Here is an 18,113-nt window from a genome sequence, read left to right on the forward strand (position 1 = left end):
TGAACTCCGGCGAACCCGCTTATGCAATGACGGGGCTGCTTTAAGGCCTCGTCATTCTAGCGGTGGCGGCGGTTCAGAGCGGTCACATTCTATGTGGCTGCTCTAAACTGGAGATCATCGTGGGACACTCGTGGACTACTACAGAGGGGTAAGGATAAGGTTGTGGTTTATTATTTTATATTTTATTACAGGAGATCGATGGCTTCAGGGAATTAGGTGTCTAGGCGAGTATAGGTGTAGTTTTTTATTTTTTACTTTATTTTAGGTGGCGATCGGCGGGGACAGGTAATGTATAAACTAATTTATTTTTGGTAACCACTGGCCACCAATGACATGTATTTAAAATTTATTGGGGACCAAAAACAAAAAAAAAATATAGGGGCCTAAAAAAAAACACGTATAGGGGCAAAAATATAAACCTATGGGGGCCAAAATAACATATCGGGCAGTTTAAATAGCAGGATCAGGCTGATGGGAACTACTGCTCCCATCAAGCTGATCCTGCTGGCACGAGTGGACGGGGGACAGACATAGGCCGATGGGAGTAGTAGTGTCACATCGGCCTATGTTTGCCTGCACGCACACACCCGCAGACATCGCACAGACACCGCGCACACATCGCACAGACACCCACACACACCAATCATGACGGGCTGATGGTCTGGGAGGTGAGGCTGACCTGTGCGGCCGTGGGAAAGTTCATGTGAGTTCATGCAATGCAGTCAAGCATGAACTCACATGAACCCTCTGAGGGCACCGCGGCTACTTCAAATGAACAGCTGATTGGCATCACCTGATACCTCAGCTGTTCATTTGAAATAACCGGCGGGAAAGCCGGCGGTGAAGTCTTTTCACTGCCGGCTTCCCAGCCCGGGTCCTTCGCTCCCCGCTCCCTGGTGCTGCGCTCCCCACCCGGTCCTAACTTACTATCGGGATGGGAGGTGGCGGGGGGAGCGGAGGATCGGGGTGGGAGGCTGCGGGGAAGCAGTATGGGGCTGTGTGATTGTTTAAAAGCCGGCGGCTTTTTACCGCCCGCCGGCTTTTAAACAATCAGGAGAATTCTCTCACGCTGGGATGGCATTCTGATGACAGGCTGGATCGCAGCTGAGCGCTGCCATCCAGCTGGTCATCCCTCAGAGACACTGCAGAGCGCAGGCATTATGGGAACTTCCGATTCCGGTATTCAATATTGTAAAAGTATGGGAATTCCGATACCGCGAATATCGGCCGATACCCGATATTTCAGTATCGGAATGCTCAACGCTAGTCATGAGGCCACCATACACATTGAATTCCAATATCACCTGCCCCTTTTGTTTTCAGTGGAGAAAGCTGCTGCCAGAAGTGTCTAATAACAGCTTAAAGAGCATCTGTCACCAGGATTTTGGTAAACCATCTGAGAGCAGCATAATGTAGGAGAGGAGACCCCGATACCAGCGCTTACTGGGCTGCTTGCTGTAATTTTGATAAAATCATGGTTTTCTCTGCTGCAAATCTATCAATTATCTGAATGTTGATCTGTATAACCCCGCCCACACCACTCATTGCCAGCTATCTGCCTATATACAGTGTACACAGTAAGGCCACGGCCCCACTATCAGTATTAGTATTTTTTCCTCAGGAGTGGGAGCCAAAACCAGGAGTGGGTGATAAATACAGAATTGGTGACTTGTTTCTATTATACCTTTTCTCTGATTGTTCCTCTCCTGGTTTTGGCTCCCACTCCTGAGAAGAAATACTAACCGAATACTGATAATGGGGCCGTGGCCTAAGCTGTCAATCAGTGGTGGTGGCAGGGTTAGACAAAGCTCATAAATATGGAGGACTTCCTGGTAGCAGGTTTAGTGGTCTTCTCATGAATCTCCTGCTGATAAAACAGTGATTTTATTAAAACTACATTAAACAGTCCAATAAGTAACACATCGCTGGAATCAGGGTCTCTGTCTCTACATTAAGCTGCTTTCAGATTAGGTTGGAAAAACTCAGTGACAGATTCCTTCTAGGCCTTCAGAATTAAAGCACAAACACTTTGCCTAGCCAAATACTTATGTGTATGAGGGAGTTGGAAGATAAAGAAGTCCACAATCTCATCTATAGCTAGCTTAATTGTAGTTTTTATGATACCAACAGAACTTCACAACCCTTTAACCCCTTCACACCCTCGAGCCTGTTTTCACCCTCATGACCAGGCCAAAATTTACAATTCTGAGCAGTGTCACTTTATGTGGTAATAACTCTGGAACACTTCAATGAATCCTAGTGATTCTCGGACTGCCTTTATTGACACATTGTACTTTATGTTGGTGGCAAATTTAGGTCGATATTTTTTGCATGTACTTGTAAAAATACCGGAATTTAAAAAAAAAAAAATAAATAAAATTTAAAAAAATAAAAAAATCGCAATTTTCAAACCTTTAATTTTTTATGACCTTAAGCCAGAGTTATAATCTCACACAATAGTTAATAACATTTCCCACATGTCTAACTTTACAACAGCATCATTTTTGAAACATAATTTCCAAAAATATTATTTTTTTATTTAGAGACCACATCACATATGAAGTGACTTTGAGGGGCCCATGTGACAGAAAAATACCCAAAAGTGACACCATTTTAGAAACTGCACCCATCAAAGTGCTTAAAACCACATTTAAGAAGTTTATTAACCATTTGGGTGCTTCCAAGTAATTCATGCAATGTGGAAGGAAAAAATGAAAATTTTACTTTTTTCAAACAAAAATGTTTTTTTGCCCATGGGTGTGTCACCGAATTTTATACAATTAGGCAGTGAAGAAAAAATAATTACATTTTTACCACAAAAATTTTGTTTTCGCCCCATATTTTACATTTTGACATGGTGAAATGGGGAAAAGTAGAACCAAAGTCACGCAATTTCTACAATACCAAATATGTGGCTGTACAGTACTACGTAGCTACACAACAAGACTCAGGAGGGAAGGAGCGCTATTTGACTTGTTACCGCTTTTAAAGAAAAGGAAGAAAAAACATCATACAACAAGAGGTGTTAAAGGAGAAGCCTCAACCAGCTCTTCCACTCCACACAAGGAGCCACATGGAGTTTGTTTTACATCATTTTTATACGCTAAAGTGTGAACGACTCCATATAGGGATGCTGAAGGCTAAAACCTAAGGTTGCTGCTATACAATGGCCTTTGATGCTGTGCAAATTCTACAAATAAAAGGAAAAGAAAAGAAAACAACGGTATTTAGCTAAATGTCGTATGAGTGGATTATTAAAAACAACATTTACCTCTATGTCTTTTAATAGTTAATGTGAGAATACAGAGGCTCTTCAAGAATAGAATAAAAAGATGTCATTATAAATAAAATTCCTAAATACCTTCAATTAGCAAAATAGGCATATTTTATCTAAAACCCTTCCTAGTAGGTTAATAGGACAAGTGCAATATAAAGAAGGATGAGTGCAATACAAAGAGCCGCCACCTCCAGTGTAGGAGGATTAGTCACTGATCCAATGCTGGGGGCACAGGGGAGCGTAGCTAACAACTCAAAGCATTGCCCCTTATTCCACTGCCATAGGAGCTAAAAAGTGGGATGTATTTTATATCCTCCAAAAATGTATGTAAAATATAATGGTAATCTGCGCTATCTGATGGGTGGAGTAGATTCCGGCTTGTAGAGCTTGGGCGACCCAAGGTGCAACAAATCATACAGAGCAAAATTTAGGACTTTCTGATGTTACAATGTAAAAAAAAAGAGGCAGAAACTGATGATTAACAACACAAAAATAACTGAAAAATGCCTCACTTACCAACTTCACCAGACCTTTACTGATAGCATTTTTTGCATGCGGTCGATTTATTCCAAGTACCACAATTCCTAGTCAAGGAAAAAAAAAAAATAGATATATGGGTTAATTTTGAAAATATGGAAATCTAAAAATTCCAATATGACTAGTTTAAGAGTAACCATCATTCTACTATTTCAGTAACAGCGGCCATCTCCATTCTCAGTAATGGGAGAGCTCGTCTTCACTGAATAGATTTGACCTCAGAATTGAGGATTTTGATAATGGCTGATCAATTCTGGCAGAGAAAGAAGCAGATTTCTCTGATAAGATATAATACACATGAAAATAAGCAACTTTTGTACTATCGATTTATGAAATAAAAATTAAAACAATGGTTACGCTTTAACCATATTGTCACATAAACATTTGGGGTATGTTCATATGTGGCTGATACACAGCAGATTTACCAAATCCCATTCACAAACTGCATTAAAATAAATCTGCAAGAAATTCTCATGACAATGCCCTGTGGTGAGGATTTTAAAGGGGTGGTCCACTACTTGGACAACCTCTTCTCCATCACTATTGTTTCAACAAAGTAATGATAACACCTATACTCAACGCCGAAGCTCCATTCCAGCGGTGTTGGCACTGACTCTCCCCGCGCTTGCGAGACATTTTTATGCCATGCAATCCCTGCGGCCTCACTGTCCCCTACTTCTGACAAATCAGACATCCGGAAGAAATGAGAGAGAGAGGCAGCAGCCATTTAATCGTTTCTCTATGGGATTAAAAAATAGGGCCAAGCTGATATATGTTTTGCTTTTAGTCTTGGTCACACTCTAAAACCCCAAAATTATTAAAGAAAACCAAATAGTATATGTCTATAAATGATTAATAAATCGGTCACAAGAAAAAAACGTTTCTAAAAGTGAAACTACAGTAGTTTATCCAGCTCAAGCAGAAAATGTACAGCTAAAAAAGATATGGTCAATAAAGTCTAAAACACAGGCTCAGTTCAGATGGGCGCAGAGCTGCCTGCTATTTACATGCATTAGTCTGGACCATAAATCGTATATATGTCACAGTTTACCGAGACAGAGTCAGAAAACAGCGCTGTCTGATTTCTCCTACTCCTGCACTGATTAGGAGCACTAAACCTTCATGTTAAACAGTGCAGGTTTGTTATAGCAGTGCAGGGGTTAATCTGTTCAGTTGAGAGCTCCTGGAAGCTTTCCCTGGTGATGCTCTCAGCTGTTAAGTGTTGGCCACTCCCCTCTCCTATATATACACCCACCTCTGTCAAGCAGGCACTGCCAGAGTTAGCTTCATTGCAGCATTGGTGGAGTTTCGTTGTTTGAGGAGGCGTTTGGTGGAATTATCTAAAGACTGTTGCTTGGTGTTTCGGCTGTGTTTAAATCCGCTCCTTCTTTGGTTTTGTCCCTTCCTTCACTCCCTGGTTTGTGAGAGCATATTTGTATAATTGGTATTTTCCTTTATCCCTGTACATATTACCTTGTTAGTCTGGCTGGTGTATTGCCCTCTTCCCTTTGTGGGGAGAGGGAACAGACTGAGGGCAGATTCAGGAGCTCAGCAAGGTACGTGGCCCCGGGATCTTCACCATTAGAAGTAATCCAGGGAACTGGAATAAGTAGGGGGCCCCTACCATTAGGGACAGGGAAGGAGCCCCTGGCCCTGGCATATCTGAAAACAGTAGTGACAATATGTTGCAATTTTTCCCAAGCAAACCCGAGGTCCAAATAAAAAAAATAGCACATGTACACAAGCACAGCAGCTTACATTGGTCCATTGCACAAACAGACAGAATTTGCACCCATGTGAACTTCTCCACAAGCTGTTACTTCTGTACAGTACAAAGTTTTACAACATTCTCATACATTTATACTAGAAATCCAGGCTGCTGTTTCACCAATAACTGCTGGCCCGCGGTTAATGAAAATATTTATGCTACATTCAGGAGTAGAAAATGGTTCTTTGTCTCCTGCTCACAGCTGAGGGTTTGTTGCAATTTGTCAATCTGGATAATCCACAGTGATATAAACACAGTAGCAACACAAATCTCCACTGTCATGACAGCTGATGTAGAGGGCTTTTCCAGGTTTAGAGAAAGATGGCTGCTTTCTTTCAGAAACATCGCCACCCTTGACCTAAGTTATAAGTGGTACTGTAACTCAGCCCAATTATACTGAATGGAGCTGATCTGCAATACCATGCATGGCACATGTTCAGGAGTGGTGTTGTTTCTGAAAAAAAGCCATATTTTTCTATTCCTGGACAAACCCTTTAATTCTTGCATATACTAAAATCGTGCTAAACTGCACCTGTGTGAAAAATCATTATGACGCGCCCCCTGGGACATATTCCTTTTTGAGGGGAATACCCGGCACCGGATCAGATGGGGGGTTGTAGTCTCCGAGCGGCTGTGACCCGGCCCGTGCCCAGGGCGTCAAACTCAGTGTTATGTGGCAGTCCTACAGATGTTATTAAGAGTTCTTTTGTGTCGACTACGCCACCCGTTGTGATGCGGTCACTGTGGCCGCCGCTGCAGCAGGGTCCGCTGAGGCTGATGGTGGGTGCGCAGCTTGGTGGGATAACCCCCAACGGGAGGGGTATAGCCTCAGGGGGGACAGGTGCAGAGGATGGGGGTTGTGGTGGTGCAGTGCAGACGGCAATGAAGACAGAGTCGGGTTGTGCAGTTAAGGGTGTTTACTTACTGCAGATGTTGTACTGGTCACTCCAGCTTCGAGTGACCACCCGAGCCGTGCTGCGTCCACCAGGTCCTGGATCCAGCCAACCCCCAAACAAGTCCGGAGCGTGGCCCTGAGCTCTCCTTCTGTCCCGTTCTCTGGCCGTCCCCACCAGTGATCCACCTAGGTCCAGCTCCCTCGGGCCTTCTGTTGGGACACCCTTGGCCTTGGGTTCCCTGACCCTTCATGTGGTGTGCCTTCGGGGTGGATGTGATGGGTGGCCGTGGCAGATGCTGCCCACGGCCTCCGGTCTCTGGCTAGGGTGTGTTTTCTGCCCCCACCAGCTTGGGTTCCGGTACCCTGTGCCGACTCTTCACCCGGGGATTTAAGTTGGGATCTTGGAGTCCTTTTTTCTGTTTCCCCCTCTGGGTCTCTCTTCTCCTCTCTCACTCTGGGTCTCTCTTCTCCTCTGCTTGCTGACTTGTTCTCTGCATCTGACCCTGTTCTTAGTTGGTGCCCACCTTATATACACCCTCTATGTGTGAGCTCAGGTGACCAGCACCCAATGAGCTCCTATCTTTACCCAGGCTGCTCCCCCTATCTGCCCCTACACTACTTGGGATGTACCACCCCCCCTCCCACTCCAGCCAGGAACAGACTCGGTCGTACCTGCACATTTCTAAGTGGGAGTACCGTCGGTCTGCTCCTCGGAAATGGGATGTGTGTAGTGCATGCAGCCTACCGAGCTCAGTTCCACTCTCCATCCTTGCCCGGGAGTGGAATATCACACCTCTGGGTTGAGGTGCAATACCCCTGTAGCAGCCGAATCCTCAGGGTGCTACAATTACATCTGTAAAGATTTCAGCCTCTGAATGTAAAGAAATATGGCTGTATTCCCTAACAGCAAGCAGAGATCTTAAATTGGTTATTCATCTATCTGATTGAAAAAAAAATGTTTGAAATTCTATAAAATAAGAGAAGAATGAATTCCTCACCACTCTGTTCTTCTTGCTCTATCTGATGTGTATGATACAGACTGGCAGTAGCTGTGATGTGCCAACACCACTAATGTCACTGCTGCTGCCAATCTCAACATGTCATTGATGTGGCAAAAAGAACAGAGGCTAGCAGGGACCCAGGAGGGGTAAGACTGGATGCCACAAGGGTCCGGTCAGGTATAAAGTCTTGTATTATTTTACAGCATTCTAAAAAGGGATTTAAAACAATGCAGGTAGCTGGACAACCCCTTTAAAAGTTATTGGGAATTTAAACACAGTATATTAGGGTTGGTGCACATTGCATTTGCGCCCAACAGTGGCGAACAGTCAGAAAGGATGATCCGTTTCTTTTCAGTGTCCCTCTGTGTAGAAACATGTAGTCTTCTGTATTTTCCTATACAGTTAAACAATAAGCAGCAACATTCTGGCCAGACGGAGGCCGAAAGAACACCCTTTTGACCTCCAAATGATAAACGTGGACTATGGTAACGTTACAGAATACATAAGGAAAAACTTCCCATGTATACTGTAAGTTAAGCACATAGAAGCAGTGTGCACTTAGCCTTAAAAAGTTGAAAAACAATCACACAGTGATTCAGCTTTATCTACATAAAACTGCCTTGCTGCTATATATCACACAGACACTGCCAGCTTTGCTCTGTGTGTGTGGCATCACTAAGGCTAAATTACACACGTGCTTGTGCCCACATATGCACCTGACAGTGGCCACAGTCACAATGGATACCGACCACCATAAAGACTGTATGGAATATGTTTCCTAGCAGTGTACCATTGTATAGGAAAATGCAGTCTGCTGCGCTTTGCTATACAGTTCATCAACTGGTATGTACAATGGAGTAATGGAGTGCCAGGAACAAGTTGTGATGAGACTAAACTAGTAAATATATTTCTGTAATGTGCCATCATTAGTCACAAATCTCCTTTATAAAACAGCAGAAATGCTTCGATCAGTTTATCCATAATCTGTAATACCGTATTTTCCCTATAGTGAACTGAACACCAACTACCAGGTTTTCCCCAGATTATAGGTGATCAATGGCAATCCCAGTAAGGAGACACTTTGTGATCACTTCTTGTCAACGGTCACATTGACAAGTGATGAGTGAACCCCTTTACTAGTGCATAGGTAACGTATATAATAATGCAGTGTTCTGTACCATCCATGGTCTATGGACTGATCTGCAAGTAGTTTTTTATCATCTGACAATGGTTTTTGTTAGGGACAGCTGTCCCTGCCTTTCCCTGATGAGAACCGATCCTATAGTGTTTCGAATACCAGAGCAGAAGAATTGTGAATTGTGATTATTGATTCCAGCACCAGCCAGGAGTATTAGTGGTCAGCACCACAGCTGTAGGTGGCATTTCCTAGTGTTATGCACTATTGTCCATCCCGAGACAAGCAGTAGTCATTGTTCTAGCAGTAATCCACCCGAGAAGCAATCTGCACAGACATGGCTTCATCTCAGCCCCTGCAGCTTTCTCTGGCTCCAGGATAAGGACACGATGTGTAATAGGTTCACTCTATGAGTGCATGACCTCTCCTATACAGAACTCACACACTGTGCCAGATTGCTGTGTTCTGTGCACACTGTACAGCTCCTTCACACACTACCGCCAGGACAGAATAGCTTTGGACAAAGGAAAGGCTAAATACATATTCGGGGATCTGAATATTTCCTATAAATAGCAATGTTCTTTAAAAATAATCAGGTTGCTACGGTAACACTTGCAGCTTTTCTATCCAATTCCTTCTGGAACTCCGGCAAGAACTACAACACGCATTAATACCTTTGACATTACCTCCGTCAGAGCAGAGCTGTGCATAACAGAACACAGAAGTAGGGATTACTACAAGTACTCTCAGTGAGTCAGAGCTCTGCGGGGGCACCATGAAATGTATCAGGGCTGATCACTCCATTGATTAATGGGGTCATTCAGGTAATAGGACTGGTGGGCAAAGGCACATAAGAGGGTGCACAAGCTACGGCATTACTATTATTTTTAGAATATTTATACTTTTACATAAACTGTTCCCTCTGGGAATTAGAGAATCCCTTAGGCTGCGTGCACACGATGCGTTTTTCATGCGTTTATGCTGCGGAATTTCCGCAGCGGAAACGCATCAAAAACGCATGGTAATCCGCACCCCATGGTCCCCAATGGCATTCCGCAATGTCAATGCACATGCTGCGGATTTTTCCGCAGCATTTCTGCAGCGCTCATAAATCCGCAGCATGTTCATTAATTTTGCGGAAGCGCCGCCATTGACTTGCATTGAGACGCATAGAATCTGTGTCTGTACATTTGTACAAGCGGTTTCTATGCGTCTCTATGTGCGGATGGTACCCAGTTCTGGAGGAGAGAAGACTCTCATCCAGACCTGGGTACCATTGTACCTGTAAAAAAAAGAATAAAATAAATAAAGTTATATTCACCTTTCCGACGGCTCTCTCTGAATGCCAGCAGCGCTGAAGGACCTTCAGTGACGTCACAGTCATGTGACCGCAGGCCCTTCACCGCTCTGTCTCGCGATATGCCGGCAGCCGGGAACCAGCCAGGAAGGAGCGCTGCAGCACACGCCGGAGCATCGGGGGTGAGTATAGCTTTATTTTTTTTATTTTTACGCTGTTTGCATGGATTTATACAGTGTGACCTAGTTGTCAAGCACTTTCCAAGTGATGCTATCGCCTGGAAAGCGCTTGTCAATCTGCATGCGGAAACGCATGTGAATCCGCATGTATTCTGCAGGAAAAACGCATGTACAATCTGCATGCACAATCCGCATGCGTTTTTTTTACCAGGGAGATGCAGAAATGCTGCAGAAATTTTCTGCTTCATTTCTGCATCGTGGGCACATAGTATTATGTATTAGAAAGCCTAAGGCTAATACATGTGCATATAGTGACTATGTTCAGACCATTCTAGAACAAGCGTTATGCACCTCGATCTGCAGTCTTGTAGAAAACACTGCCATTTGGGTGAATTCACACCTGGCATAATAATTGCAGAGGTGTCGATGACTAAAAATACATTCTATTCTTTTCAATGGGGTCTGAAAAAATCCAAGAAAACAAGCACATTCATTCCCCCATGTCTACACTCCTACAGATGGGCTAGTGGCTTACAGTGGTGTAGAAAAGGTTGCCAGCACACGCCAACCGTGACCGGTTAGGTCTTGTTTAGGCGTCAGACGGTTTTTGATGTACGAGAAAAACAGACTGCGTTTCACCAGTGATTTTCATCAGAGTGACTTTTTTCACCAATGAGAAAAAAAAGGTTTCTCCACCTTCTCCTATTTATCAGTCAGTGAAAAATGAACAGCACACAGATAGCACCCAAATGCGGTCAGATTTTTTCACTGACCCATAGACTTGTATTGCTGATTTGATTAATATTGAACTAGTCTCCGCCATCCGCCATTTTGCACAGACCACTTGGTTCAAGGAAAAAATCTGATATGTGAACAGCCCTATAGCACTCGTGCCTATGACAGTCTGTGAAAAACCGATAGTACTCATACATGAAAAACTGACGTGTTAATGAGTCCTAATGGCTCTCAGAATTCCTCAGTCCAGTATTTAACCCCTTAGCCCAAAGCACATGTATTGCAATTTGAGGAAAATACTGATCTAAGTTTGCACTTTCACCTGCAAATTTGTTCTGCTGTTTGTTGAAATCAGACATAAAAGTTTAAAAATAAAAAGTTATACGTTGTTATTTTTTTCTAATATAGCAATTTTATTACTATAGTCAGAAACTTAATCCATTCATTAGACTTAACTCCACTTAAAGTAAGGCCGGTTTCACATCACACATCCGTATATTTGCGGTACCGGGAAACCGGTACCGGAGATAGCCGTGTGTGTCACACGTGTGGCAACTGTGTGCCGCATCAGAATCACACGGACCAGCGCCTGGGAATCAGCGCTCCAGTTAGCGCTCTTCCTAAGCGCCAGTGATGAACACAGCCTCATCATGGTTCCTGCCGCTGCTGCTGTGATCAGCCTCAGCAGGGACAATGATGAGGGTAGTAGTAGTCTGCTCCCGCAGTGTCCCTGTGTAAAAATAAGATTAAAATAATAAAATCCATATGCTCACCTGTCCGGAGATGTCCCCTGCTGTAGTCCGCTGACGACGGAGAGCCAGGAAGAATGAGCCGCTCCAGCAAGCAGGGCCCTGCACTGAGCTCACAGATTGTCACTCACAGATTGCAGCTCTGGAGCCGCTCACTGGAGAGGCTCATTCTCCCAGGCTCTCCGGCGTCAGCGGACTACAGCAGGGGACATCTCCTGACAGGTGAGTATAAGGATTTTATTATTTTATTCTTTAATTTTTACACAGGGACACTGCGGGAGCAGACACTACTACCCTCATCATTGTCCCTGCTGGTGCTGATCACAGCGCTGGCAGGGAACCATGATGAGGGCAGTGTTCAGCACCCGACCTGAGTGAACAGTGCCAACTGTAGCACTGATTCCCAGGCGCCGGTAATTGTCACACTGATGACACACCGACGTCTTCTGTGTGTGTTCAGCGTAAGACACTCTTGCAGACCATGCATCAGCAAAAAAACAGACATGTCAGCATGTGGAGCACAAGTACACATGGTTCATGGAAACACACTGACATGTGCGAGGACCCATAGATTTGAATGGGTCTGTGTGTGTCAGTGTCTCCATGTACGTGTGAAAACGGTCACCACACGTACCGGAGACATGGACGTGTGAAAGAGCCCTTAGATAGAAAAAAAAAAAAATGTTGAAGCAGCTCTCAGTGATGAATGAAGACCCCACTGTATCATTCATGTGCACTGCACGAGATTCAATATGGTCTTCATTCATTAGCTGATCATCTTATATCGCTCAAAGACTGATTATAAAGAGCGCCGCAACCTAGATCAGTTTGCCACAGGCTGCTGCGCTCTGCATAGGCAGTGACCAAGAAGACAAAGCTCACTTCATTATACTGAGCTTGTCCTTTTAGTAGCCACCTTTTTAGAGCACAGCAGCTTAGGAGAAACTCATTTTGCTTACTGCTCTCAGCATGACTAGCACCAAGTGAGCACTCACTGCACTTCTTCATTTGACAGTGGAGATGAAATTTCCAACACCCCACGTTACACTGCTGGTGGCTTACACCGATTAATAATAATAATAATAATAAGTTTAGAATTCTTTAAAAGACTAACAAATTTGATATAGCGAACACTTTCCCTCTACTAGAGAAAAAAGGAAGAGTCAGCTTACCTGATTAAACTGGAAGCCATATGAACATGTCACAGCAGCATAGTACAAGAAAAGTCCAAAAGGTCCAAAAGCCAGCTGGAAAAATCATTGTGGTAGATAAAGAAATCACACATTGTACAATCAAACCTACGCGTTTCGGCCTCATGCCTTATTCATAGTAAGTATGAGTAAGACCTAATGCTGATACACATACAGTAGGTTTGCCTTTACCATGTTCATTTCCTGTATACACCACAATTTCAAAATAAGACAATAAAAATATAGATTTTAGCTCATGATTTTTCCAGCTGGACTTTGTAGCTATTGAATTTCCCTCTGCTACATCTATTAGGAATTAATAATTTAACTGACAACTAGGTGTTAATATTCTTCCTAGGGATGTGTCCCTACACTGTCAGTAATAATTGGACATTCACAGAGTGTGCAGGGACTCGTCCCCAACTGGTAACACCCAGTTGTCAATTTATTCATAAATTTCAAAAAGTTCCAAAATACAATTGTTTACTGAAATCGACACTTCAGAAGATCTGTCGGGTTCTCTTTAAGTCATGTATTATTTTAGACTACATATTCTGAAACGGTACATTCATATTAACTGCCTTTGAATGGGTTGAAATGGATCAGGATATTTACTATAGCACTTAAATGTTACATTTTAATCAAGTATATTATTAAAGCGGCTTTTCCCAAGACTCTTAAGGTCTATAGTTAGGATTTGCCACAACATTTTGCTCAGTGGAGTAAAACCTCCCGTCAACCCCAAAAACAAAAAAGATTGAAGTCACTTTGGCATTGATGCAGTAAAGTGGTCTTCCAGGTTTATATGAATAAAAGGAGGCTGTCAGACACCCCAGAACTTGTACTGGAACCAATAGTACAGCATGACAGACATGATGATGAAAAGTCAAGGGGCGATTGCTCTGTTCTGTATTAGAAATGGAAAAACTAACATACTAATTCTCACCAGCTCACTGCACCTGCTAATTGTCTCCTCCAAATCTGATGCACTGAGCCATCTAATGAGCATGCCACAAAGCCCAATACTTACAACACATTTTCCAGCATACAGTCGGGTAGATCGAAGCTCTCCCAACTTTATTACAGAAACATGTGATGCAAATGTTTAATAAAAAAAAGACTCCAACACATTTCATAAGAGAATAACGAAATTCAGAACCCAACCATATTGTTACACATGCTGATGTCGCACGTGGTTTGGGGACCCACTGTGCCACGAGGCCGGACTTACCTAGGAGGGGCGTAGCTAAATGACTATCAGGTGTTCACTACAGCTCCTGATGGAGTCAGGCTTGGCTGCAGGTAGCCACCAGGTACCACTCCTGCAGCTGCTGACCCCAAGTGTCAGGTACGCAGACACGGATAGGACTAGGGCTTCATTCAGACTTATAGATTCTGGATCCTTTGCAGAACGGTTACTGACATGAGCTCGGGCTCCATTCAGACTACTAGGTTCAAGATCCACTGGAGAACGGTTACTAACACAGAGTCTTAGACAGTGCTGATTCGGAGACTGTTAGGACAGTCTGGATACACGGTTCAGACACATGGATCTTGGATACTGATTCAGGCACTGGCCGCACACGGACCGGAATACAAGGTTCAGGCACTGGCCACACCAGTACCAGAGGACCTCACCATTTCACTAGTAGACTACCACACTACCTAATGATTTACTGTGTTGCTTGGCACCTCTCTATTGGGGAGGGGAACTTTTAAACAAGATGCCTCCCAGCTATTGGCTGGGAGCCATCTTGCAGGTGTACTTCTACATTAAATGCCTTCCAGCCATTGGGGTATTTCAATATGTGTGCGCGCTGCCTCTTTAAGAGCAGGGGAGAGCGTGAGTGAGCACTAGGTGCACCGCTGGGAACTGCGGCGTGCACTACAGTAGAAGGCAGGGGGAACGGCGGGGACAAATGCCACGCAGTCGGGGCATTGAGTCCTTGCATGGAGGTGAAAGGGTAACCATGCAGGGGCACCAGCAAACAGTGTTACACTTATTAACCCATAACTTTCTAATATACATTAGATTTCTTTACTACTTTCCATATCTTTGCTTGCCGTCGGTGAATGTTTTCCGAGTACACTGCCACACCTCTAATGTATTTCCAGGCTAATTTGAATGTGGCTTCAAATTCTGATTTTTCAGTGATGGCACACTAGATTACTACAAGACAGGTGTGAAGACACGGGGTCTTCCGTGGGCATAACACTACTCAGACAACACAGGGTGACGGTAAAACAGTGTGCCAATATTTTATTAAACCAAACAGACAATAAACATATAGAACAGTCCCAGCAAATATCCAAGATTGTACAAAATTACAGTCTCACCTTTCCACTGGCCCGCTGAGAATAGAGCAGCTGCAACTTTGTGACTTCCAGGGCCAACTACCTCAACCAGTGGCCCCCTGCTTTTGGCGGTCCCCCATAGAGAAGAGGTGGCGGAAAGCTTAGGAAGCTGACATCAAGGTACAAGGCCAGGAGACCCGAGGGTCCCACCCTGGCCTCTCCGAGAGTTTCCATGGGGTTAGATGACTGGCTGGTCCCAATCTGGCTTCTCCAAACATCTCCATGGGTTCCAGGTGACCGGAGGGTCCCACCTGGCAACTCCAAAAAACATATCCACAGGGCCAAGTGACCTCATCGTCCCAACCTGGTCTCCCCAAATGTACCCATGAGTTCTCTGATGGTCAATGGAGCAGATCTGTATACCCTTAGGCCGGAATCATGTAGAATCCAAATGTGTGTCTCTCTGGATCGAGCCATGCTACCAAGCTGATGTCCTGAAGAGTTTGCCTGATCTTTTATTCTCGCTTTCAATTCTGCCTGCTACAGAGATATATGTCATTTCAAGTACACATCCACAGGTCAAGGATGATATTATTCCACAGGGCTCAGGTCTCATTGTTTGTGCATTTAAATCAATTTACATAGATGATATAGCAGGGGGCTCTTGTAAATCAACATATAGCTGGCTTTAGTAGAACATGTAATTAGCATATTAACAAACATTATTGCTTCCAGACGGAGAGTAGTCAACATTCGGGTTTATACACATAATAGCATGTCCTTTTTGACCAGCCACAGAAATACATATAGATTCACAAGTCAACACAAACACAATAGTGTATTTCTCATGGCTTAACAAATCTGGACATCTGGCTGATTAAGATAAGAAGCTGTTTCGTCACAACAAGTATATTTTTTGTTACTAGGACTTATACAGCCATTCTGCTAGTTTCATTAGTAAAATCATCCAAACGGGTGCTCTTTCAATTACAACTGCATCATGTTTGGCTGTTATGGGCTACTGCTTCACTTTTCCTTTGCATTGGTTTCAATAAATCTCTCCCATTGTAAGAATGAAACTTCATAAGAGCTCACTCACTAGCTTGTGAATACATCTGACTGCTGTAGATTTTCCATGTTAAACATCAATATGTGAACTGGGCCCAAAGGTATTTGCTATTTACTTGAATTTTGCAATATTATTGGAAACTCTGTCCCACTTTACTAAGCTATGTACAAGTATAATAAACCTATAGCTTAAAACATGATCAATTAATGAGCAGATGATGTCACCGTCATCACTGGATGAAGCACAAGGGTCATTTGTAACCAAGATATCCTCTTAAAATAGAGCTCAAGTAACAGATCTCGGAGCCTGCCATCTCTGCACTTGTCAATGCATTATGAAACTATGCTACTCAAGGAAGAAGATATAGCTCATGAAGAAAAATGTGTCAACACTCTCCAAAAATGGACGAACTGCACAAATCTGAACGCAGACCTAAATGAATCAACTATTCATCAACACTCCCAGAAAAGAAACATTTCTTTCTTGATGGAGTAATGCTGTTGACGTGCTGAAATCTACGCTATTGAGAATCGCAACTGACCGTCATAAGATGTGCCCTTCTACCAGGAATCCATAGAAAACCAAGACCAGATGCAGACTCACCATGTGAGGAGACAGGCACCAGAGCAGATAATGGTATAAAGATAAAATCTTGAATATTAATATTGTAGGCATAATATGCTAAATGCATAGATTGTTCTGCATTTACACAATCGTGGAAGGAAATTTATTGGATATTTTAAACTTTAACAAATTAAAAACTGTAAAGAGGGGCGTGCAATATTATTCGGCCTCCTTGAGTTAATACTCTGTAGCGCCACCTTTTGCTGCGATTACAGCTGCAAGTCGCTTGGGGTATGTCTCTATCAGTTTTGCACATCGAGAGGCTGACATTCTTGCCCATTCTTCCTTGCAAAACAGCTCAAGCTCATTGAGGTTGGATGGAGGGGGTTTGTGAACAGCAGTTTTCAGCTCTTTCCACAGATTCTCGATTGGATTCAGGTCTGGACCTTGAATTAGCCATTCTAACACCTGGATACGTTCATTTTTGAACCATTCCAATGTAGATTTTGCTTTAGGTTTGGGATCATTGTCTTGTTGAAAGATAAATCTCCATCCCAGTCTCAGGTCTTTTGCAGACTCCAACAGGTTTTTTTCACAATGGTCCTGTATTTCGCTCCGTCCATCTTCCCATCAATTTTAACCATCTTCCCTGTCAATGCTGAGGCCCAAACCATGATGCTGCCACCACCATGTTTGACAGTGGGGATGGTGTTTTGAGGGTGATGAGCTGTGTTGGATTTACGCCAAACATATTGTTTTGCAATGTGGCCAAAAAGTTCGATTTTGGTTTCATCTGACAAGAGCACCTTATTCCACATGTTTGGTGCGTCTCCCAGGTGGCTTGTGGCAAACTTCAAATGAGACTTTTTATGGATATCTTTGAGAAATGGCTTTCTTCTTGCCACTCTTCCATAAAGGCCAGATTTTCGCAGTGTACGACTAATTGTTGTCCTATGGACAGACTCTCCCACCTCAGCTGTAGATCTCTGCAGTTCATCCAGAGTGATCATGGGCCTTTTGGCTGCATCTTTGATCTGTCTTCTCCTTGTTCGAGATGAAAGTTTAGAGGGACGGCCAGGTCTTGGTAGATTTGCAGTGGTCTGATACTCCTTCCATTTCAATATGATTGCTTGCACAGTGCTCCTTGAGATGTTTAAAACTTGGGAAATCTTTTTGTATCCAAATCAGGCTTTAAACTTCACCACAACAGTATCTCGGGCCTGCCTGGTGTGTTTCTTGGTCTTCATGATGCTCTCTGCACTTGAAACAGAACCCTGAGACTATCACAGAGCAGGTGCATTTATACTGCGACTTGATTACACACAGGTGGATTCTATTTATCATTACCAGTCATTTAGGACAACATTGGATCATTCAGAGATCTTCACTCAACTTCTGGAGTGAGTTTGCTGCACTGAAAGT

General features: G+C 43.5%; 1 protein-coding gene across 1 annotated transcript in view; it reads right to left on the reverse strand.

Moving 5' to 3' along the window:
* AUH (AU RNA binding methylglutaconyl-CoA hydratase) overlaps positions 1–18,113 on the reverse strand; it is a 270,894-nt gene that overhangs the window by 235,235 nt on the left and 17,546 nt on the right. Inside the window, exon 2 of the mRNA XM_073671019.1 lies at positions 3,794–3,861. Coding sequence (XP_073527120.1) covers positions 3,794–3,861 — 68 coding nt within the window. The remainder of the gene's footprint in view (positions 1–3,793; positions 3,862–18,113) is intronic.

The sequence above is a fragment of the Phyllobates terribilis genome, unplaced genomic scaffold (assembly GCF_046119375.1).
Source record: "Phyllobates terribilis strain yellow unplaced genomic scaffold, ASM4611937v1 Scaffold_1__5_contigs__length_1240528914, whole genome shotgun sequence".
Taxonomy (NCBI): Eukaryota; Metazoa; Chordata; class Amphibia; order Anura; family Dendrobatidae; genus Phyllobates; species Phyllobates terribilis.